Source organism: Monodon monoceros, unplaced genomic scaffold, assembly GCF_005190385.1.
Source record: "Monodon monoceros isolate NGI ecotype Baffin Bay Population unplaced genomic scaffold, NGI_Narwhal_1 Super_Scaffold_12, whole genome shotgun sequence".
Classification (NCBI taxonomy): Eukaryota; Metazoa; Chordata; class Mammalia; order Artiodactyla; family Monodontidae; genus Monodon; species Monodon monoceros.
In genome coordinates, this window is record NW_021703768.1 from 98,506,506 (window position 1) to 98,529,716 (window position 23,211).

The window sequence follows — 23,211 nt, forward strand, 5'->3', positions numbered from 1 at the left end:
AGCAGGAAGTTGAGGCCAACGGATGAGGCCTGAGGTAGGATAGGGCACTGGGGCTGGAGCAAGGGGGAGGCAGAGGGGCACTGCAAGGGTGGGGAAATGTGAGAACTTGGTGGCTGGCAGGGGGAGAGTGAGGTCCACGATGACACTGAGGTTTCAGGTCTGAGCGGCTGATGGGAAGATGGGATACGGAGCCCAGAAGAGAAGCTCTTTTGGGGTAAGGAGGCATACGAATTGAGTTTCAGCCCATCCTTTTGCTGTATTTTTTCTTACATATAAATTTATTTATTTATTTATTGGCTGCGTTGGGTCTTTGTTGATGCGTGCGGGCTTTCTCTAGTTGCGGTGAGCGGGGGCTACTCTTGGTTGTGGTACACGGGCTTCTCGTTGTGGTGGCTTCTCTTGTTGTGGAACACAGGCTCTAGGTGCGCGGGCTTCAGTAGTTGGGGCATGCGGGCTCAGTAGTTGTGGCTCGCGAGCTCTAGAGCTCAGGCTCAGCAGTTGTGGCGCACGGGCTTAGTTGCTCCACGGCATGTGGGATCTCCCCAGACCAGGGCTCGAACCCGTGTCCCCTGCATTGGCAGGCGGATTCTTAACCCCTGCGCCATCAGGGAAACCCTCCCTTTGCTGTATTAGTGAGCATTTTCCAGATTAAACTAGCCCATGTGCTCTCCATTGTCCTGAAGGGCTTTGGGTGACGAGAGGATAGAGGAGGGGAGACAGAAATGTATGACAGGATAGGAAACTCTGGGCTCCAGGGGCCCCCCCTCATCTGTAAGAGAGGACTGCTTAGTGGGAAGGGAAAATGGGGCTCCGACATCTCTCCAGGAGGTGAGAGGGGTTTGCTGGCAGTGTCTGCTCCTCAGTCACCACATGGAAGAAGCTTGTTTGATGTCAGCTAGTCGTTGGGTAAATTTGTTCAGTTGTAAATGGAGGAGGATGGGGTGGAAGACAAGTGCTGATGGTGGGTGCCTGAGCAGGGCGGCTCTGAGTACAAATGGGATGAGGCCCAGAACTGGGTGACACAATCACCCTTCCCCTGCAAATGGTCAAAACCGGTGTGTGTGGGCTTCCCTGGTGGCGCGGTGGTTGAGAATCCACCTGCCGATGCAGGGGACACGGGTTCGTGCCCCGGTCCGGGAGGATCCCACGTGCCGCGGAGCAGCCGTGCCCGTGAGCCATGGCCGCTGAGCCTGCGCGTCCGGAGCCTGTGCTCCGCGACGGGAGAGGCCACAGCAGTGAGAGGCCCTCGTACCGCAAAACAAACAAACAAACAAATCTGGTGTGTGTGTTTCCTGGGGCAAAAATCACGGAGAAACTTTACTCAAGACATGCTGTAATTTCTAATGGCTCTCTAAATTGAAACATTTCTCAAAGTTGTTGTTGTTGTTTTAAATTTAGCTTTCCATATAGCCACATGGGTAAAACTACAACATGAAAAAGCTCTCTGTCCTCTAAAGGAGCATGGAGAGTAGAACTGCTTTGATGGCCTTCTCTGGAAAGTTGTCTTTTCAAGAAAGTAACCTTCTGCCACCTTGAAAGCAAAGGGTTTAACAGAATGCAAATGAGAACGGTGGAAGCACAGATGGAAAGGCAGCAGAACTTGGTGAATGAGAGACCATCCAAACCAAGAGAGGAATCAGTGATGACTGGCTGACAGGGTGATGATGGGATCCACAGAGGTTAAAAGAGGGAGGGAAATGATCAGGTTTGGCCATGGAAGGAGGATGAGGAGTTCAGCTTGGGAAGTATACGCTGTGTATTAACTAGAAATTCTAGAAATTTATAGAGAAATTAACTCTACCATTGGAGAGTTTTTCTTGGTAAATTTAGAGTTTAATTAGCTTAGTATTTTATTACAAGGGATCGTGTTCAGTTTCACATGAAGGTTTGCAATGGAAGAATGCTATAAAATGTCAGGACTCTGTTTATATTCAGCTCAGCAGAAGATAAACCACATTCAAGTGCAACAGGTGCTCGGTGTTTCTGTGCTCTGTAAAGGCTGATTTAGTGTTTTCATTGGTGGTGCGAGCATGAAGAGAGATTGGAGCCTGCATCATAGGAAGACAGACATAAATGCTCCTTCTAGAGTCCTAAGATCTGGCTCTGGCCACCACTGCACTGCTAACCAGCCAAGCGGTTATTTATTTATTTATTTATTTACTCATTTGTCTGTTTGCTTGCTTCTAAGTAACATTTTATAAAATTTATCCTTAAAACCTACAAACACGTGATAGAAAAGCCTGCCATCCCACACTTACATTTTATGCAGCCCATCTAGGAGGAGGCTGCAAAATGCAGTCAATGTGAGGATGGACTTGAGAAATCTCCACCCCCGCCCTGTCTCTGAAGCCAGGGCTGGCCCCCAGCAGCTCCCGTTCCCACTGTTGAACTCACTGCTCTGCCCAACCTTGAAAGGTGGGTGGCCAGCTGTTCTCTTTATTTTCCAGACAGTCCCCTATTTGTGTTTTCTGTCTGGTGAACCAAGGACAATTTCGTGATATGATATGAAGAGAAAAAAGCCAACAGATTTGGAATGAGATCCTTATGTCCCTATCTTGGCATTGCACTGAGCGGGTATGTTAAATTTATGGAGCTTAGTTTCCTCGCCTGTAACCCGGGGATAATGGTGCCCACCTCCCAGGGTTTCGGTGAGGGCTGAGCGAATGTAGGGAAATCATGCACGCTGCTTGGCATCTAGTGGGATTTCCCGACCCTGGTCCAGGCAGGAACTGTGTGCTTCTATGCTGGCACAAGCCCTTTTGGATGAGAGAGGGTGAGTCTGACCATCCGCTGCCTCTGTGATAACATCCAGAAAACGCTTCTGGAGCACCTTACCAGTCTCAGGCACTGAGTCCCCTGGAGTAATTCCCCTTTAGAGTGCCTTCCTCCCTTGCCAATGACTCCTTCCTCCTTGAAGAAGAGCAGATGGGCAAAGGAAGCAAGTTGAATCAAGGAGGAGACCCTGCTCAGTTCTCTGGTTTTAGGGGGGCCATTGAGAGGGTTGAAGTGGCTGGGAGAAGGCCAGAAAGGAGGGTCCAGATAGGACTGATGGGGAAAGGGTAGGGTCGAAAGGAAAGAAAACAGCACTGCTCTTGGCAGTCACTAGATCATGCACTAGGGGCTGGAGAGCACATGGGAATGCCAAAGCATAAAGATCAAGGTGTTTTGCAGACATTTCCAGTTCTGACCCAGAGACTATAGAATCTGTTGAAATAAGTGAAATGCAAATGTTCATGCAGCCATGAGGATGTGGGTGGCCATAGAGGAAATGTTTTTCCTGGGGTGTGTAATAAGCAGTCAGAGAAAATAAGCCAGAGAGAGCGCATGTGTTCTGGAGGTCACCCTGGGTCTCATGGCTTAGATCTCATGGCTTCTCTTCTCAGCCCTGCCCCAACTTGCAGGGCCCTGTTGAATATGCTGCTTCACCTCTTTGAAATTGCGCTTGCCACCGGTGTGTGGAGACAGTGGATTGAAGTGATAGTGCCTTGCTCTGAGATGCCTAGATAATGTGGAGGGCACGCACACTCAGAAGCAGAATCTGGTTTTCTAAAAGCCACCGTCAACGTGCTTGCCTGCAGATAGCTGGAGAAGAAATACCACGTAAGACGCACTCAGACTTCCCTAACGATGGCTTATTTAGTGTCGCTGCCAAGCTCTGGAGTGCCTCTATCACCAGCAATGCCAGTTGCACTCCCGGGGGTGTTGGGGTGCTGAGCGGTACCTTGCTTCAGCTGCAGAGCTGAGCTCACCGGAAAGAGAGAGAGCCATGCGTTCTCCTGAGCACCAATCACCTTTGTAAGGCTGGATCCGGACAGAGACCTCGGCCACTAGGCCATCACGCAGGGTTTCTAGGGATGGAAGTTCCAGTTGCCTCCCGTCTCCCTGTCTCAGGGCACGGATGATGCTTCTGCACTGGGCAACTGTCACAACTGTTGATCCTTAGATCTGTCAGGAACGTCCTAATTGCAAGTCCTAGGGAAGCATAGGAGAGCTGTGTTTGTATCTCCAAAGGCAACTGAAGCGAGTTAGATACCTTGTTAGATAAGGCTATTCTGTGAGTTTTGGGTGCTCCACAATCTCCCTGATCTTTAGCCTCTGTCTATGATTCTTCTTTCTTTCCAAATGGAGGATGAGCAGAATTTAAAATTACAACTGCTGGGACCGCTTTAAACGGCAAGCTTTGAATAGCTCTGAATACGTAAGACCTCGGCATTCTGATCTCAAGTAAGAGAGGAAGGAGGGATGTCTTAAGGACATGACCTCCTGCCTGATCTGTAGCCCAACCAGATGTGTTGCTTTTCTTTGGCCGCACCGCGTGGCTTGCAGAATCTTAGTTCCCCGGCCAGGGATCGAACCCGGGCCCCAGCAGTGAAAGTGCCAAGTCCTAACCACTGAACTGCCAGGGGATTCCCTAGATTTGTTGCTTTTTATTCTCCCGTTGTTGGAGTGCTCTCTCCAAAATCAAGAATTGGTTCTCCTGGGTACGGAGGTGCCCAACTGATACATGAGACTCTAATGCTTGCAGCCTTCTCTGCCCTTGTCTCTCCCAGGCAGGACTTCCATGACTGTGTCTGGAGCATGTGTGAGGGCTGTGCTGCCATGTTGGCAGTTGTTTTCTGTGATGCTGTGCACCTCTCCCTCCTGCCTTCCCTTCCTGCAGCTTCACTGTGCTGCTCTATTCACAGCAGTGGACGGAGTGGCTCCTGGTAGCCACCTAGCCATGCAGCTACCCCCGAGACCACATTTTAAGGAAATGTGAGACCCTGCTTCCTCTGTTTAGAGAAAGCATTTCTGCTCTTTACATTTTGTAACGTACCCTTGGAATTGCCAGTGTACCGGGGTTTGAGAGGTCTTTCTGATTTGGAGTCCTTCGCTTCCAGGTGGAGTTTTCTCTTGGAATCTTCTTTGACCCTTAGTCCCTGATGAAGTTGTCATAGCATCAAGGGGCCAGTCAGAATTTGGGGAGGTAACACAAAGGAACACAAAAGGGAGGTTTCTAAGGTATAAACTTCAAACCTCTGTGAGTTAGTCACATGATAAAGCTGGCTGAAGGAAATGAGAAAAGCGTAATATGTTTGTCAGTTGGTGTTGATTTGGTCTTTCTTTCAGCCTCCTCCCTGATTTAGTGGTAGGCATTTGATTTTTATTTATTTGTTTATTTTTTTGCTGGGCAGTTTGCGGGATCTTAGTTCCCTGACCAGGGGCCATGACAGTGAAAGTGCTCAGTCCTAACCACTAGACCGCCAGGGAATTCCCTATAGGCATTTCATTTTATTTCAGGTCAACAATAATGCTTATTGCTATTTGAACATTTGCTGTGAATCGGGCAATATGTTATTTGCTTCACATGGTTCTCTTCACATCTTGATAGCAGTTCTACGAGGTAGATGATGTTATTCTCATTTGACAGAGAACAAAATTGTTCAGAGAAGTGAAGTAACTTGCAAGTCTACAAAACCAGGAAGTGGCGCGGCAGGTATTTGAACCTGACCTAGCAGACTCCAGAGCATTTGTCCATTGCATTCCACTTGGGATCTTTTTTGCTGAGTACCTAGCAGACTCAAGGCAGAGTGTTACTGCTGCAGAAGATAAAAGTAAAATCAACACACTTGGGCTTCCCTGGTGGCACAGTGGTTAAGAATCCGCCTGCCAATGCAGGGGACACAGGTTCAAGCCCTGGTCTGGGAAGATCTCACATGTCGCGGAGAAACTAAGCCCGTGTGCCACAACTACTGAGCCCGCGCTCTAGAGCCCGTGAGCCACAACTACTGAGCCCGCGCTCTAGAGCCCGTGAGCCACAACTACTGAGCCCGCGCTCTAGAGCCCGTAGCAATGTCGTCCAAACTCTATTCTCTAGTTTTCCTGAGAACCAGAACACCTTTAAGCAATACTTACTATTAATAGACATTCATGTTTATACTGGCCAGGTAGGAATGAGGGTTTTTTTTAATTTTCTTTTTTCTAGGCGTCTATGACTAGGGCTACTCCCTTTTTTTTTTTTTTTTAAAGTATCTGCTCCTCTTTCCTAACATGTTGAAACGTTAGACTTCCTGTTTCTGCTTGATTTTGAAACTATCCCCCGTTCACCTATCACAGGTAATCCCTGTGTCTCTGTGTAGTCGTAGTTTACGGGTAGCAAGTGCAGGCAGCAACCAGTCCGTCCCACTGTGGATGCGGAGACCTCTCTGGAGTCACAACTAAAGGCTGCATAATGTATTCCACTACAGGTGACGAAACCCAGGTCCCAGAATAACAAGCAAAACAACTTTTAAAGTGACTGTTGTTGACCACTGTCTTCTGTGCATTGGTTTGATAAACTTACGGTTGATTTTTCAAAAGGACGGTATAAATTCTGTTGAATTATTCTCGGGGAGGACTGACTTTCCCTGAAGGCGAAACGGATGCCAGAGAATACACATCAACAGTGTGGCTGTGTATGTTCCTCTGGTCTGTGTGACTCTACCAAGACTCTGTGAAGCTCTCCTTCTGATTGATACGGGGGAATATGCTGAAACTACGTAAGTTAACCGTACCCTCAGACTAACTTCGATGTAACATCTTTGTCAGAATCTGGCAGAATATTCAGATGACTAAATACCGTGGTGTTGCTGTCTACAGGGAAATAATCTTTGGTCACGGCTTTAAAGTGGTTGTGTTCACTGTTTTGTTTTGTTTTTTTTTTGCTATGACTCTGGGTGTGGAGAACCGGTATTAAGCTGAGGGACGTTTGAGTACTGTGGGTGGAAAAAATGGCATCTGAAGTTTGCATGTAGACAGTTTCATTTGTACACAAATGAAGGATTGAAATGTTTCAGAAATGGGGCTCTGAACCCATCGAGAACTTTTTCACATAAAGTTTCTCCTTTTGACAATTTATATGTGTTTACTAACTCGCAGACATCTCTGGATCCCAGTGGTCCGGTAGTGGCGGTAACACCTTGAGGAGAACTGCAAACACAAGGGTGTTTATTTCTGTTCTCGCATTATGTAGGAGTTTGTCAGAATATCGCTGCTACCATTTCCTCTAACAGCCAATAAGGGATTTAACCCCACACATGAGGCCTTTTGTACTTTAAAAATAGACCTTAGGCTTGTTTTCAGCCTTACTTAATGCTTCTGTAAGTAAACTTAATTTTAAGATAAATTGGAAACGTTTTCAAGGATTGAAATAAAGAGAGCCTTTTAAAATAGCCCTTAAGTTATATTGGTATTTACACACTCTTGTTCAAGTCTATACATAATATTTGTTGAGGTTTATCTAAAATTTTTCTGCTCAAAAGACTTTCTGGACCTTAAATTGAATACTAGGAAGGAACTAGAAATTGGAAGACATAGATGAGTGTTAATATATCTAGTTTCTTGGCCCATGAATTTTTTTTTTTTACATCTTTATTGGAGTATAATTGCTTTACAATGGTGTGTTAGTTTCTGCTTTACAACAAAGAGAATCAGTCATACATACACATATGTTCCCATATCTCTTCCCTCTTGCGTCTGCCTCCCTCCCACCCTCCCTATCCCACCCCTCTAGGCGGTCACAAAGCACCGAGCTGATCTCCCCGTGCCATGTGGCTGCTTCCCACTAGCTATCGATTTTCCTTTTGGTAGTATATATATGTCCATGCCAATTGAACCTCTCGCGGCCAATGCTATTTCGTAGAGCCGGGACTACTTCTGTTATGTGGAATGTGGTCACCTGCACATTATTTATATGAAATGTACATTTGCTTACCAGATGCCCAGAGCTGTGTGTGTGATTGTCTGTCAGCTTTCTTTATATATGTATATAGGCACATTCTATCCAATATATAAAACTGGTTATGTGTCTGTGACTGTATATCATGGCGTATATACAGTTGGAATCAGAGCCAGGTTTGCTTGGGCAGGTTTTGTGGGAGAAGTGAATTTTGGGTAGAGTTCTACAGCGGGTGTTAGGGTAAGTAATGTACTTTGGCAGAAAGAAGCGGACATAAAACTCCCAAGGCTGGAGCGATTATATTAAATGCATTCATGAGTAAGCACGAACCATTTAGGAGCAAACGTAAATTATTGGTTGAAAATAGCCAGGCTAAAAGTGAAGAGAAGGCAAGGAGATAAGTGTATCAGAGAACAGGAGGGGTGTGTGGGAGCTTCTCTCTTCTGTGTGGCTGGTAAATGTCAGCGGTGGATACCAGCACACCCAGACCATGTTGCCATCTAGTGGAACTGGCTGAACTGCACGGGGAGCATCACCACCTCTTCTCATTGCAGGTTAAATTAATAGCGTGGTCATCTTGGCAATAGAGAAGCTTACTTCTCTTTCCCCTGGGGATTTTAGATGCAGAGTTTGAGAAAGGAGTTGGATGTAACTGTGCTCCCCCCAAAAGTATTAATTTTGACTCTAGAAAATGGAGCTGAGCACCAATATAAAGAATCTCCTGTAGACAACGTTTGGAAGCCGTGGTCTTGCTGAGACTGTAGGGTGTATGTGGCCCTTCAGCAGCTCAGAGCATGGAACGTGCCGGAAGCAGCACTTGAGAGGGTCTGCAGCAGAGTGAAAGCCCACCGCGTACGTCTCTGGGTTGGCTTGTTTTTTCATGTGGTTATGGAGACCAACCTGTACAGTGGTGGCAGAGGACAGCCCTTCCTTCGGCCATGGACACCGCAGCCCACAGACCTCAGAGCTGGAAGTCATGGTAGAGAGCTGTACTCTTCCTGCCCTCCCTTCCACCCACCCGTGCATGCATCCATTCAGCAAAACTTAATGAGTTCCTTTTCTGTATCAGGGACTCTTCCAGGTACCAGGGATACACCAGTGAACAAAACAGAGAGAAATCCCTGCCCTTAGAGAGTAGCCATTCTACTAGGGGATATAGACAATAAAATAAATAAGTAAAATGTATAGTAGGTGGGATACTATTAAGTGCTAAGGAGGAAAAAAAATTTTTCTAAGCTGAATAGGAGGATAAAGATGGGTGTGTGTGTGTGGGGGATTTGTAATTGTGTGTCATCACAGAGAATGTGACATTAGACTCACCTGAAATATGTGAGGAAGCCACACCTGTGAATAGCCTGGGGAAGAACATTACAGGCAGAAGGAAAGCAGATGCAAAGGTCCTGAGGTGGGAGTGGACATGGTATTCCAGAAACAGCCCTAGTACTGATAAGAAAGAGGACAGGGAATGAACCAGAGAGGTGGTGAGGGGCCAGATAAGGTGGCACGTTGTGGACAATTATGATGAATTTAACTTTCACTAGGCATGAGATGAGAAGCTGTTTGATTTAGTCTAATATTCTCATTTTACAGATGAAATTTAGGACAGAGAAATCAAATCAGGCGTCCATGGTTATTCAGCATGATAGTGCCAGAGCCGGGATGGGAACCTGCCTCCTAACGGCCCACTGTCTGCCCAGGTGGGGTGCACAACCACACACAGGCCCAGACTTCCACGTGCAGTGGTTTAAGAGGAAGCCAAGTGCTGGGGGCTCCTCCAGCAGCTGTTTGGTTGTTCCCCCAGCGTGAACTACCTACCTATAGAGGCCCCACAGCAAACACAAGAAAGGATCAGACCTCTGAACTCAGAGGAGTCCTCTGCCCAAAATGCCTTCCTTTGTTTGAGTATAGAGATAAATCCTTGGATTTTCCCAGCGGTTACACGCAAGAATCTACAATCTTGTAAAGCCTCCCTACGTTCATTTCTAAGTTAATTGGGTATAGTTAACATCCAATTCCTATAGTCCCAAATGTTTGATCACAGTTTTCAGTATCACACATCTCCATAAAATTTAATAAGATGGCTTATTACATGTTACTTAAAATGAACTTGAAACAGAATTACCAGCTGAGGAGAGAGCAAATGGTTACCATAAAATACAGTTTGACTTGGACAAATTTTGCCCAACATTCTTGCTTTACTGTGAGCCAATTCAAGCTTTTTTTTTTTTTTCTGTCTATCTCCTTTAGATCTCATGACAGATGTCCTCTGGACACAGGCCAAACCCTCTAATCTCACTTTCTGATGAAGGTCAGACTAGTGCTAAGTCTAGAGGAGAATGGCTTTGTGCTGTGGGGTCCGCATCACCTCATGTCCTTTAATCACCTCACGGTGGCCTGTGTCTTGTGCACAAAGCAACATGAGGTCTTTGCGTAAGGTTGTCCCATCTTGTGGAGAGAACTAACTCATCCCTACCTCTTGCCCCTTCTTTTCTTTCCTTTCCCCCCTAAAGCAAAGCTCCCACTATAGGTAATGTGAGATTTATATCATCATCTTATTTTGCATTTATATTTGTTTGCATAGTACTTTCTCTCTCACTTTCTCTCCCTCTCTGTCTCTCTCTCTCTCTGGGTTTTTTTGTTTGTTTGTGTGGTTTTTGCCAAACAAGGTAATTTCATGTGTTCATTTGTGTACATTGTCTTTAAATGAGCTCTGAAACCCCACTGCCATTAGCGTTGCATTCTTTGGAATCCTTTCGGTGGTTAAAGTCTTTGTCTCCCCCTGGAGCCAGAGGGCACGGACCCCTGTGGTCCTTTGATTCCTGGTCTTGAGGAGAGTAATGCTCCTGGTGGAGCTGGTTTTGGTGAGAACCTGAGAAGGAGTGCTTGCTGGAGGAGATTCCATTATCAGAACTCAGGACAACAAAGCAAACGCAGAAATGCAGGTGTTTTTGTGGAGGTTGCTAGGAGCAGTAAGTGGGCCTTAAGAAAACTTGACAAGAACCATTTCTACATTTCTGGCTTATGAACAAGTATTTGCTGCACGTGGGTGACAGAGAATGAGAGCGCTGCGTCAAAGGTGCCTCGAAAGACAACCTAATTAAAAACTTAGCTGATTTCTCCAGTTTCCAGAAAGCCCTTCTGTTGGAATTTAGTGTTTCAGCTGTAAGACTGCAGTGGAAAGCTAAGTGTTTTAGCTGTGTGCTGTGTGTGTTTGTAACAAGCAGCCCCAAATGGACTTTGAGCACATCCGAAAGCAAAAATCTGGCCTGACCTTATTAGGCCAGTGTTTTCCATTGTTGATCTGCCCCTTCTCTGCTATTTAACAACTTCTTAGCCTTCAAGGAATGTGTCCCTGAGCTTCTCACCATACCCTTAGCTCCTGGGAGAAATTCCAAAGTAGGCCTGACCTGACTCTAGATTGGGATCTGGAGCTTTTATACACACACCTTCCCAGTTCCTTGTCCTGCCTGCCTTCCAAGTCTCGCTCTTTCAGCCCCTGTGAGGAAGGCAGCCACCCCACCGGGGCAGGGATGTCCTCACACAAGGCCCATCAAGATGTCCCATCAGGGATGGTGGGGCAGGGCCATGCTGGGAGTGGAGGAGGATGCCCAGGGACCCAGGTCCTACCTCTCATGCTCCCCTCCCTCTGTGTGCCACTAAGGTATCTCAGCATCTCCTCCCCGCCGCCCCCCACCCCCCAGGTTTCTGCTCTCAGCTACCACTGCCATCAGGTAGACTGGACTTAGCCCTGCAGGAGGCGGGGGCATCCAGGCTGCACTCTGGCCTTTGTTAGGCAGCAAGCTTGAGGAAATGGGAGAGAACGGTTTGGTCAGCTGTGTATCCTCAGCCTCCATTACCCACTGTCCTTTAGGGACCGGGCACACGGTAAGACTGGCAGCAAGGTTCGAAGCCCTCAAGCACGCTCCTCATTTGCGGCCCACGATGTTGTATCAGTTATGGCTCTTCTTGTGCAAGAAAGGAACCCAAGTTTAGACTGGCTTATACAAAAGTGGATTTTTTATTAGTTGCATAAGCAGAATGAGATTTGATTTAGCAGTGCAGTGATGTCAAGGACCCACTTTTTTTCCAGTCTGCCTTCTGTGGTTAACTTTCTTCCTCAGTTGGCTTCTTTCGTGCTGGTTAAATGTCTGCAGCAATTCTAACTTCACACCCACAATACAGTGTCCAGAGGAGAGAGAACTGGCTTTTGGTAATTCTATCAGAGGAGTGAGTGACCTTTTCCAGAAGCCCCCAGCACATTTCTGATGTCTCACTGACCCAGATTGGGCCACGTGCCCAATCTTAAGCCAGTTTGTTGAGTAAAGAATGTGCTGTGTTGATTGGCTTAGGCTTGGGTTGCCTAAACCAGTCACTCTAGGGCGAGGGGGACGGGATTACTATGACTGTGCGGAAATGGTCAGGGCTGAACCTGAGAGCTGGGGGCTGGGGTCAGTTTCTCCCTCAAACAGCAGGCTGCTCCACAAGGAGCAGGCAGGCGGGCGGAAGGAAGTGATGGGAAGTCGGCCACGGTGTCTCCTACACAGGCTTCCTTTCACCGTGTTTTTTTTCTTTCCCTGTTGCTTCTTATTTGGTATCTGGCTATGGTCTAATACAGCAAATGGAGCCTGGCATATTGGATTACCAATCCCTCTCCCCGCCCAGTGACAAATGACACAGATGCTATCAGGGAGAACAAGGATACAGAGTCCATGAACCACAACAGTACTGCAGATCAGAGAGGGAAATTCTCAAACACAGACCTGGTCTGGTAAGCATTGAGCGATGAGAATAAGAACTAGAGAAGATTAATTACAGGCAGGCACTTCAACCTATGGTAATTATACACCCCCATAGAACACTGGAGTCCAGTATAAAATTGTTTTAAAAATCTGTGTAAGAAGTCCATACGTCCCTGTAAAGAATACCCTTACACATATGCGCTTAATTGCCATATTTGATTATTTTATCTATTTTAATGGATATTACTGAACTCTGGATAATGTAAAGACCTTGAAGCTGCACACAAATAAACAAAACAGGGCAATTAGTCATAAGGAGTTTCAGGTAGTTGATGCTAGATGAGACCTCCAGGAGGATGGCTGTCTAGGACAGGGGATGGGGCTGGAGCAACATTCAGAGAGCTCTTGAGGGAGTGAAAGGCACAGTGATATAAAGAAAACACTGCTTTTGTGATGAGTAAATTGGGATAGAAGAGGTGCCCGTTTATCTTTGTAGATGAAATCCATGGCTAGGGTATAGGATTCCAAACTCCCAAACCTTGTCCCCAGCCAGCCGGTATTCCCTGCCACATCCCCAAGGGAATACATGCACAGAAGGCCAACCAAAGCAGAGGAACCCCTTTATTATCAGTGGGCTTTGACCCAAACCCCAGTGACGACCTCGAACCTGGATGCCCATGTGGGTCACAGAAATCAAGTCCAGGAACACTGGGCCAGGCTGCAGAAGGACACGGAGGCTGGGGCTGGTCACAGAGAGGACAACCTCCACTGTGGAGGTCTCAGAGATCTATGTTCTAGTCCGCCTTAAGACGCTTGTGTGATGAGCCTTTGGACTGGTCATATCAGCTTACTGGACCTAATTTCTCATCTGTGATCAAGTCTGAGGAATGAGGAGATTGAGAGGACCTCAAAGGCTTCTTTAAGCACTAGCTTTCTGTTTCTTGGATTCTATGCATAGTGTGATAGGAAGTGTCACTTGGAACTGAGATGAGTTTCGGTGTGAGGACCTAAATCCTCTTTGCCAGCACTTAACGGACAGACACGTGATGGCCCAGTTTCTGTATTACATGCCATAAATGTCTCAAATAGCCATCAAGTGGCTTGACTGTCTGAGCGCCGGGTGTGAATTGCTCCAAATTGAGTGCTGTTAGTTGGATCCTACAGATGCTGTGGTATAGCCACAGCTCACTGAATAGAGGGATTGTTTCCTTTGCCAAGACAGGCTTGGAGTTTGGCTGCCCGCCTTCTGTTCTGGGACATCCAGATGTCAGGGATCCTGTGGGAGCAGTGAGATCAGTCGGTGACTCGTGGCAGATGCTTCTGTTCAAAAGTGGTTTCAAAGCCATGGTCACGTGGCTTATCCTGGGACAAGTGAGTCCCACTGATGTTTTCAGTCTCCTGTTTTGTTAAGAGTCTGATTGCAAGTGGTGCTGCACACTGTTGTGGTTTATTGGTTTTTTTTTTTTTTTTTTTTTTTTTTTGCAGAGCACAGGCTCCAGACGCGCAGGCCCAGCGGCCATGGCCCACGGGCCCAGCCGCTCCGCGGCATGTGGGATCCTCCCAGACCGGGGCACGAACCCGCGTCCCCCACATCGGCAGGTGGACTCTCAACCACTGCGCCACCAGGGAAGCCCGGTTTATTGTTTCTTAGTGATCCTATTACTCAACAACCCACACATGCTCCGCTCCGAAACGTTAGCCCTACCTTAGTAGGAGAGGTTGTTTGTTTTTAACATCAGTCTGTTAAAACGGTGGTCCCAAACTCAAATGTCTACAAGAACCAGGCAAGAAATATCAGTGCATAAGTAGTGCTTTATATGAACAGTTGCAAGCCTTGAGACCTGTGGCAAACTTGCAGAGAGCAGTTCTCATCTAAAGGCATTGAAGTTCAGATGAAAAATAAAACTTATGTGGCCCAAGAAAACTCTGAGCTGGATTCAGTCCTAAGGCTATCAGTTTGTGATTCTTGGGCTATAAGCCTGCTAACTTAAGCTATCATTGATATGTTTGCTCAGCGTCAGAGATGCCAGATTTTATCGATGTGAGCTCTTTGTATTTTTGTTTTTATAGTAGATTTTAGCTTTTTACCTTCGGTTAGAAAACTGGCTATCACTGGGGTAAGTGGGCCACCATAATTTTTACCCACAAATTGCAAATACTTGAAAAGAAATCATGTCCCTTTGGTTCAGTGGCCTTTGGAGGCAGAATCAATTTAGAGAAGCAGAGATGGAAATCTCGTCAAAACAATTCTGAGTATTTTACATCATTAGAAAAATTTACATCGCTAAAGATAAGGAACCCCAAGCATTTGAAACTCACCCACCTGCCTGGCAAGTCGTCCTCTGGGTTTGTTTACTCCTCTTTGCCTTTTCTTGGTGTGAGGCAGGCAGGAGATTAGTGAGCAGGGTGGAGTTGGGGATGGAATAAACTTGCATTTACTCTTTTCCCAGCCCTCCCCTCCCCCACCCTCCCCTCCCCCTCCCCTCCCCCCACCCCTTCCCCCGCTCCCCACACTCTTAATTTCTGCATTCGTGCTACCACCTGGGATGCCCAGTGAAGGAACAAAGAAACCAGTGAGTTCATTTACTCTTAGATGTTAGTCATTCACAGGCCTCTCCTCCAAGATACGCTTGTATTTTTAAAAGAACCTGATGGTAGTACAGAAAATAGGGCAAAGTTTAGCCCAGAGTACCGCCTCTCTAATGAGAGTATTTCCTGTAGTGCTAAGAGGGTAATTTGGGGCTTGGGAACCTCCCAGGTGCCTTAGAGATAACACCTTGTGTTGCCCTGTTTCAGGTAAGACCTGCTGGCCTAGCACCAGCCACTGAGCTTGGAGAAGGGGGTTCGACTTCTTTTTTTTTTTTTTAATATAATTTAAACTTGTGTGAGAGTCCATGCAAATTATTGCACATGTGTTTTTGTAAGAGATTGACGGCACCAGCTTCCCTGTGTCTGGTATTGGCCAGTGGGAGAGCTTTGTGAATTTAAATATTCCTTCGGCAAAGTCACTCCATTCAAGCTGTGCTAAAGTTGTGCTCTCTTGACACTGCTTTCTCCTCAGAGTACTCTTCCAACTTACTCTTCTCAGCGAGATTCCATAAGTGAATAGTCCACCGGTCCTTTTTCTACTACCTTAATACCAGTTTATTCCGCAACCCCTTGCAATTTGGCTTTTATCTCTAGTTCTGTTACTCTATCGTCTTTCTCAAAGATCCCCAGTGGCCAGTTGATTTTCCTATCCATTGGCTTTTTCTTTAATCTTCCTTTCAGTTATTCTTTCACCTGTGGACTGTTAAACATGCTGTTAACTCTACCTGAAACCATTCTTCCTTCTTTTCTCTCCTATCTCCCCTTCCTTGGCTAATTCCTTGACTCTCAAGTTTTAGCTTAGGCATCACTTTTTTCAGGAAGCCTTCCTTGATGACTCCCTCCCCCAGGTCCGATTTAGGTACTTGTCCTTTGAGTCTTCATAACACCCCCTACTTTTGTGCTATTGCACTTATCATACTGTATTTTAATTAGTGTTCTTCACCCTCCCCCACTGTACTGCGGGCTTTGTGAGAGCAGGTACCATGGTTGTTTTATCTACACCATTTGCCTTATACCTGTACACGGTGGATGCTCAATAAATATTTGTAGAATGAAGAACTACATAAATGAAGATGACATCTGAACAGTGACATCTTCAGCTTTGTCTAGAACAGATGGTGAACCCCTGACTTCTTCCATCAACCTTTGGTTCTCCCTAAGTCCCTTGGACCTCCAATTAGAAGATGTAGAGCAGTTGTTAGATACTGTGAATAAGAAGTGACATCTGACTCTGAAGAAGAAGACAGGTGTCAGGAAATCCTGACCGTTCCCATTCAGCCACTCATGACCAAGCAGAAGCCCTCTGCATTGCTTATGTTGAACAAGTCAGGGTCACCTATGGATGAAACCAATGGAACATATGAACAATGAAAAATTGAAAAAGGACACATTTGGGCTTCCCTGACGGCGCAGTGGTTCAGAGTCCACCTGCCGATGCAGGGGACACGGGTTCGTGCCCCGGTCCGGGAAGATCCCACATGCCGCGGAGCGGCTGGGCCCTGTGAGCCATGCCCGCTGAGCCTGCACGTCGGGAGCCTGTGCTCCGCAAGGCTTAGTGAAAAATGTAGGTCCATATATATATTAGAGAATAGTGTAATTAACAACAGTAGTCTATTTTGTAGGAAACAAATAAAGTATGTTCCACGGCCTTTGTTTAGTGAAGAGGAGATATCCTATGCAATGTGTTGTAGAAATATTTTCATCAAAGGCTGTGAGGCCTGTAGAAACAGCAGCACTCCCTGAAGGGCCCTGGCTGTCTGGGAAATTGGTCTGGTAGAAGAACACATCCCCACACTGGTTGTCCTGCTCTGACCCAGACTCAGATATGTGAGTGGAACCACATTCCCCCTGCCACATCTGTTCCTCCTCTGGACTTGCCCTTTTCTATTCATGTCTGGCTCCCTCTTCCTCCAAGTCAGCCAGGCTCAGAGCCTCTGGGTTGGCTTTGCTGTCTGACCTCTCTTACTGCACTATATTCCTCTTCTTTTGGAGCGTATGGCGCATTTGCCTTGAATTAAAATGATCTGTGCTCTGCTTATTCAGACACATCCTAAGGTATAGGAAAGTAGCATGGAATGAGGTCAGAGGGACCCGCATTCCAGTCTCAGTTCACATTCAGTCCTAGCTAAGTGACCTTGGGCCAGCCACTTATTTCTCTGAGGATCCGTATCCTCTTCAGAAGCAGATGGAGCCAGTAATACCCAAGATTCCTTCCTTACAGGATTATCGTGAGGATCAGTGGTGATGTATACAGAAGCACTGCAAGAGCTAGAAAATACCACCTTGCTTAGATATCGTAAGAGTGGAGATACGTTCTGTAATGTGTGTGGCATAATACCTAGCACATAGTAGGTGTTTGATAAATTATACTTATTATTGCTGATGATATTAAGACATAGCTTAATTGAAACACATAAGTTGTTTGGTACTAAACTGGGTTGCTGGTTCAGAATTTGGGGCTATGGCCAAGTGGGATACTTTTTCCTTCCTCTGGTCCAGATAACAGGATGTTTGGGACAACCAAAGTGCTGCCTTTCTACATTCACAGGTTAATTCCATCCGTTAAGAAAACAGATGGCAAAATTAATTACATGTTGTGCAACAGTGGATCCCAAATTGGCCTCAGAAAACAGAGCATGTTGTAAGTGCAAACAGCCTCTGAGGGAAAACTTGCTCCTAAGAGACTTGCTTAATAGAATGTTTATCACCTCAGAGGAGGTCATGCCTTGAGTAAAAGAGGTGTCTGGAATTCTCCTCTGGGATTTATTAGTATATATTATTCAGGTGGCCCAGTGCTGGATGTTAGTTCTTAATTGAAAGGAAACAGCATTCCCACTCTGAGGAAGGTGAGGCCGCTGCTCTTTTAAAGTGGGCAGCTTCTGTTGGTACCTTGCTGGCCCTGGAAATTCCATCAACTGAAATGAAATTTTGTTCAATCCATCTTATTCATGGCTCCTAGGACAACTGTGGTGGGTTTGCTAGGGGACTGGCGAGGTTGCCTCTATAAAGATAAGCACAATCCATTAGTTGAAGCCTAGACTCCAGTGTCTTCTACTGGGGCTGTTTGCATTTGCTCAGCACTCTGTTTATGAGGATGTTAAGAGGAAGTGCCTCCATTCTGTGCATGTTGTAAAACAGAAGGTTTGCAGCTGTCAGAATTATTTTCTTCTTGGCTTTTTATCCGATAGAGTTTTGGATTGTTGTAGATTACCAGCCTCAGTTCTCCAGATGCAATGCAAATTTTCTTGTTTTCTGTCTTTGAAGATAACAGATATTTATGTACACAGTTCCTTGTAACGTAAGTTGGGGTAAGGAGAAATTAGGCTTATTCTTACATGTTGTCATAATTCAATATTATGAAATGATTGAATGATTATTTTATTAGTTATATAGTGCCTTCACAGTATCCAGTGTGTTCTACTCTCTAGAAAGGAGAAAAAAAACCCCACAAGATATAATCTTATGTTCCAAATAGCTTACAAATCTGCCTCAGAAGACAACTAACATCCAGAGTATCAGCTTTAAGTGTGTTAGAAGTTCACAGTGGAAGTTAAGTTCACTGTGGGCTTCAGTAGGCTTTATGGAGGAGTTGAGACCTGAGCTAGGCTTTGGGGTTAAAAAAAAAAAAAAAGAGCATAACAGCAGAAAAAATAGACTGCAGCCTGTTCCAACAGTGTGGCTGCACAAGATGTGTCATAAGGTTTGTTTCCAGTAATTTCCAGTTAATGGAAACAATTGTCAAAGTTTCTGAATGATTACTTGCTTTTCAAATCATTCATGTGTACTTGTGTATGGAGTGGGGAGCAGTCATGATTTTGCCACTAGTAGCGTCATTTACACTCACTTGCATTGCCAGCGCTTTCTTTGGGAGAGAGAGGTTGTTGTTCCAGCTGGCATCCTGGGCACCTGGCCCATAGCCTGCTTAGCTCAGCGGCTTTCGTGTGTGCAGGGACTGTGGCAGGTACGAATCATTGTATTTCTAGCCTCAGTGGGCATTTGAATTTTCAACCCGTGGTCTCATTTAAGGGAAATCAGTTTGAATCTGTTAGATAATACCAGCTAGCGATGATAGTTAGACTAATAGCTGTGGGAACGGAGGGGGAAAAGGCCTATTCGGGAAACATTTTGACTGTGGGACTTAGATTAGAAATAAGGGGACACAAAGCAGCCTAAGTCAATGATAATCGTTAAGTACCTAGCCATCATTGCCCGAGTAAGAACGAATTTAATATTATGAAGAAAACCAAGATGCTGGGGGTGGGGGAGGGATCTATCTGTGCCTTCAAGTATAAGGATACTCCCTAGGTGAGTGTCCCTCCAGGATGAGCCTAATGAACCTTCCAAGCAGACTTGTCCTAAGGGCAGCTGGAAACATATAGGCCGGAGCAAAGGTTCCCAACATCTTTACTCATGGAACCCTTAGTGTCTCAGTAATTTTTTCATATTATTTCTAGGATACAAGAAGTACCTAGCAGTTTCACTTATGAAGTGCTTAGGTCCCAATAACTTAATAAGTAGTTATGTACTATTAACTTTGTAGCCATGTGAAAAAATAATACACATAAATTGAAAGGTTAAAAAATAATGTTTTTATTTCATTCTTCACCAGTTACTTACTAATGGAATGGGTGCATCTGTTGGGCCTTGCATGTTTCAGTCAGGATCCAATCAGGAGATAAAGCACATGATAATTTGAACAGGAAAGTTTAATATAAAGAAATATTCACTAGCAAACAGTATGGCGGCTCCTAAAAACTTAAAAGTAGAATTGCCATATGCAATTCCACTTCTGGGTATATACCCAAAAGAGTTGAAAACAGGGACTTGAACATGTATTTGTATACCTATGTTTATAGCAGCATTATTCATGATAGCCAAAACGTAGAGGCAACCCAAATGTCCATTGATGGAGGAAGGGAAGAAACAAAATGTAGTATATACACACAGTGGAATATCATTCAGCTTTAAAAAGGAAGGAAATTCTGATACATGCTCCAACATGGATGAACCTTGAGGTCGTTAACTAAGTGAAATAAACCAGTCACAAAAAAGACAAATACTGAGTAATTCCACTTACATGAAGTACTTAGAGTAGTCAAATTCAGAGAGAGAGTGTAGGATGGTGGTTGCCAGGGGCTGAGGGGAGGGAAGAATGGAGAGTTAGTGTTAATGAGTATAGAGTTTCAGTTTTGCAAGATGAAAAGAGTTCTGGAGATGGATGGTGGTGAGGCTTACACAACAATGTATGTGTGCTTAATACTACTGAGCTGTACACTTAAAAACGTCTAAGATGGTGCATTTTATGTGATGTGCATCTCACCACAATTGAAAACAGTAATAAGAAAGAAAAAAATTTTTTAAAGAAATATTCATTTTGATGAGGGTTGGCTGTTAGGAAGTAAAGAGAATTCTGAAGAACAGAGGAATAACAAATATAAAGAGCAGCCTCTTCCCCTGGGTTTGAAACAAGGCACCAAACCCAAACTTGCTCTCTCTTCTACTGTGGACCTTGTTGGGGAGAGGATGGCTAGCCTTGGCACCTTGGATGGCAGAGAAGTCACAGTAGCGCTGTGCTGGTAGAACTTGCTGGAAATCCATCCTCTAGGATGCCGAGGAAATCTGTTCATGGGGAGGTTTCCCACTGGAGGGGCTCTGCTACAAAACCACCTAAGGGGGACGCCAGCAGAAGCTGCTGGAGGCTGGTTGGTGCTGACCACCATGTACAGCAGGGGCCAGTCGCTGAAGAAGGTGCCTGCATTGCAGGAACTGGGGGCTGGAGAAGCCATGTATGCTTGAGGCAGCTTGCAGCAAGAGCACACCAGAACCAGGAAACAAAAGTTCCTCTTCCTGTAATGTCTCTCCATGGCACTCCACTGACAAAGCTTAGGGTAGAACCAGCTGGCAAGAGAAAAAATATGTAAAGTTCCATCTTTATTTTTGCAGAGGGTGAATTGGAGCTGTGAGGCAATAAATTGATCACTGGCCACCTCACAACTTCTTAAACCTTGAAATCAGATTGTATTCCACTATCCTAATTTCCTGTTTCACGTTACTTTTCACATGATATTTGCTTTTTAGTACAGCAACTGCCTACAACCCAGCTTTGCAAAGTAATGCTCTCATCCAAAGAAATGTAACAGTCTAATGTTACACTGTGAACTGGCTTGAACTACTAGTTCACGCAGTGTCTGAGAGATGTTGAATAACGCTATGTCTTCCTCAAAAATTTAAACACCCCCTCGAGTTTGCTGTAGTGCTCTCAGGCACCATGGCACACAATTTGAGGATATCAGAGCTCAAATTGTAAGTCTCTTTCACCAACTCTGACCACATCATTCTAACATACGAGAATCTAAGGTACCGATTTGGTTAAGAGTACAGAAGAGTCAGGTGTAATGTAAAAATTGTATAGGGTCAATATTGTTTCTGAAAATCTTTTAGGAAGTTACCAGATTGGAGGATAACATACCATCTTCCAGTAAGTATAGGACTTATTGTAAGTGTTTCCTCCAGCGTTGGAACAAGTTCCTGTTTCTTTCGGACTAGATTGGATAGTTGCCTTGTCTTTAGAGGTACTTTGACATAAAAAAAAACATGCATAGCCTTAACCACGACATTCAACATCAGTGTATGAGACGCCCCCAGTGTGAGAGGCAATGCAGAAACAACGGTCAGAGAGGGACCAGCAAAGCCCCAGCTCCATCTCATGCTTACTCTTCAGCATAAAATCATTTCATGGTGGCTAATGCACCATTTAGGTTATTATTTCTCTCTCTCTTTCTGTCTGTTTTGGGCTGATGGTACATAACTGAATTTGAGAAAGTTGAATGGCATGTGATGGGACTTTGCTGAATTCAGTAGTAAAAATTCTATTGAAATAGTTTTCAAATTTAAAAAGTTAGTGATTTGTAGCTTTCTTGTTTCTACGAGGAAACGAATGGACTTAATAAGACCTTTTCTAGGTAGGTAGGCAGGTATACTGTTCATGTCACCACTTTCCCAGAAAATACATTCATTTTGGTAATGTTTACAATTTTGTGAATCATAACTGTTACATATTTCTATAGCTCTTTAAGGAGAAACTGAATAACTTAAGTTTTGTAATCTGACCTATTCAAAAGGAAAAACTTCTGATCCATGCCTTTCAGTGCTACCTGCAAAACAGCCTCCCTTTTCCTCCTGAAACCCTGTTTGGATAAGTTCTGCTTTGGTTCACATTTTCATCACCTGCTGAGTTTGTCTGCTGAGTTTCAGCCTTGGCTACTTTCACCTGGCAAGCCTGTCTAGCCCTGTAGCTTCACCTCCCAGCGTTTTCTGTCTCTTAAACAGTGACGAGTTGGCACGAATATTAACTTAATAGAGAATCTACCCATGTCAGAAACTCGATGTTAAAATCCAAATATGACAACTTGGAATGGATTAGACTTTCAAACGGATCTCAGACCAGGAGTCTATGGTCCAAATTCCACATATGAGCACTACTTCCGTTTTCTTATGGATTTCAAAAGTTTGGTCAGAAACCCCGATAAAGATCTTAACTGCTCAGATGTGATCAAGTAGGGACACTACCCAACCTGTCTTGGCATCCTTTTCTACCCCCTTAGAATGAACACACGGAAGAGAAAGAGATTGTCACTGCTGCCGCCTCAAGCAAAGCTGCTTGCTTCTGAATACTTCATGATAATCAATAGCAGATGTGTGGCCAGCCCTGGAAAGTTGCATAACTGTCTCACATTGCATTCTACTGCAATTACTAGCCAATACGAGGGGGTCTCCAGTAGGCTGTTGAAAAAGAAAATTCAGTTAAAAAAATCTTTGTTTATCTCCTCATAAAATTATTTCCTTGCAGTAAGCAGTATAGGTAGTGGTTAGAGTGGAAGTAGTTTGAATATTACTGCCCTTAAACTTGAATTTCAGTTCATTATAAGGAGGAACTTTCTAATGATTAGAGAGGAAGTGGGACCCTGTTAAAGGAGTGAGCCTCTGTTAATAGAAGTAATCAAGGAGATTCTGGATGAATGCTTGCTGCCTGTGACGTGTCTAGGAGAGTGCTTCACAGCCAGGTAGAGGATTGGAGTAAATGACCTCTAAGGTCAATTCCAAGCCTGAGTTTCTGTGACTATGATCACTGATCATGTTTTCCTCCTGCTCCTTTTCTGAAGATACGCCAGGGATGCATAGGTCAGG

At 45.1% G+C, this 23,211-nt stretch overlaps 1 protein-coding gene across 3 annotated transcripts in view; it reads left to right on the forward strand.

The window, feature by feature from the left end:
• Nucleotides 1–23,211, forward strand: part of TNFAIP8 (TNF alpha induced protein 8) — a 122,527-nt gene that overhangs the window by 54,541 nt on the left and 44,775 nt on the right. The window contains exon 1 of one of the 3 annotated variants that reach the window (XM_029216764.1): nucleotides 465–3,600. The exons of 1 other annotated variant lie outside the window; for it this stretch is intronic. In XM_029216764.1, coding sequence (XP_029072597.1) covers nucleotides 3,507–3,600 — 94 coding nt within the window. In that variant the 5' untranslated portion in view covers nucleotides 465–3,506. Of the gene's footprint in view, nucleotides 1–464; nucleotides 3,601–5,741; nucleotides 6,519–23,211 lie in introns of those variants that run through there. One more of the 3 variants, XM_029216766.1, reaches the window with a different exon arrangement.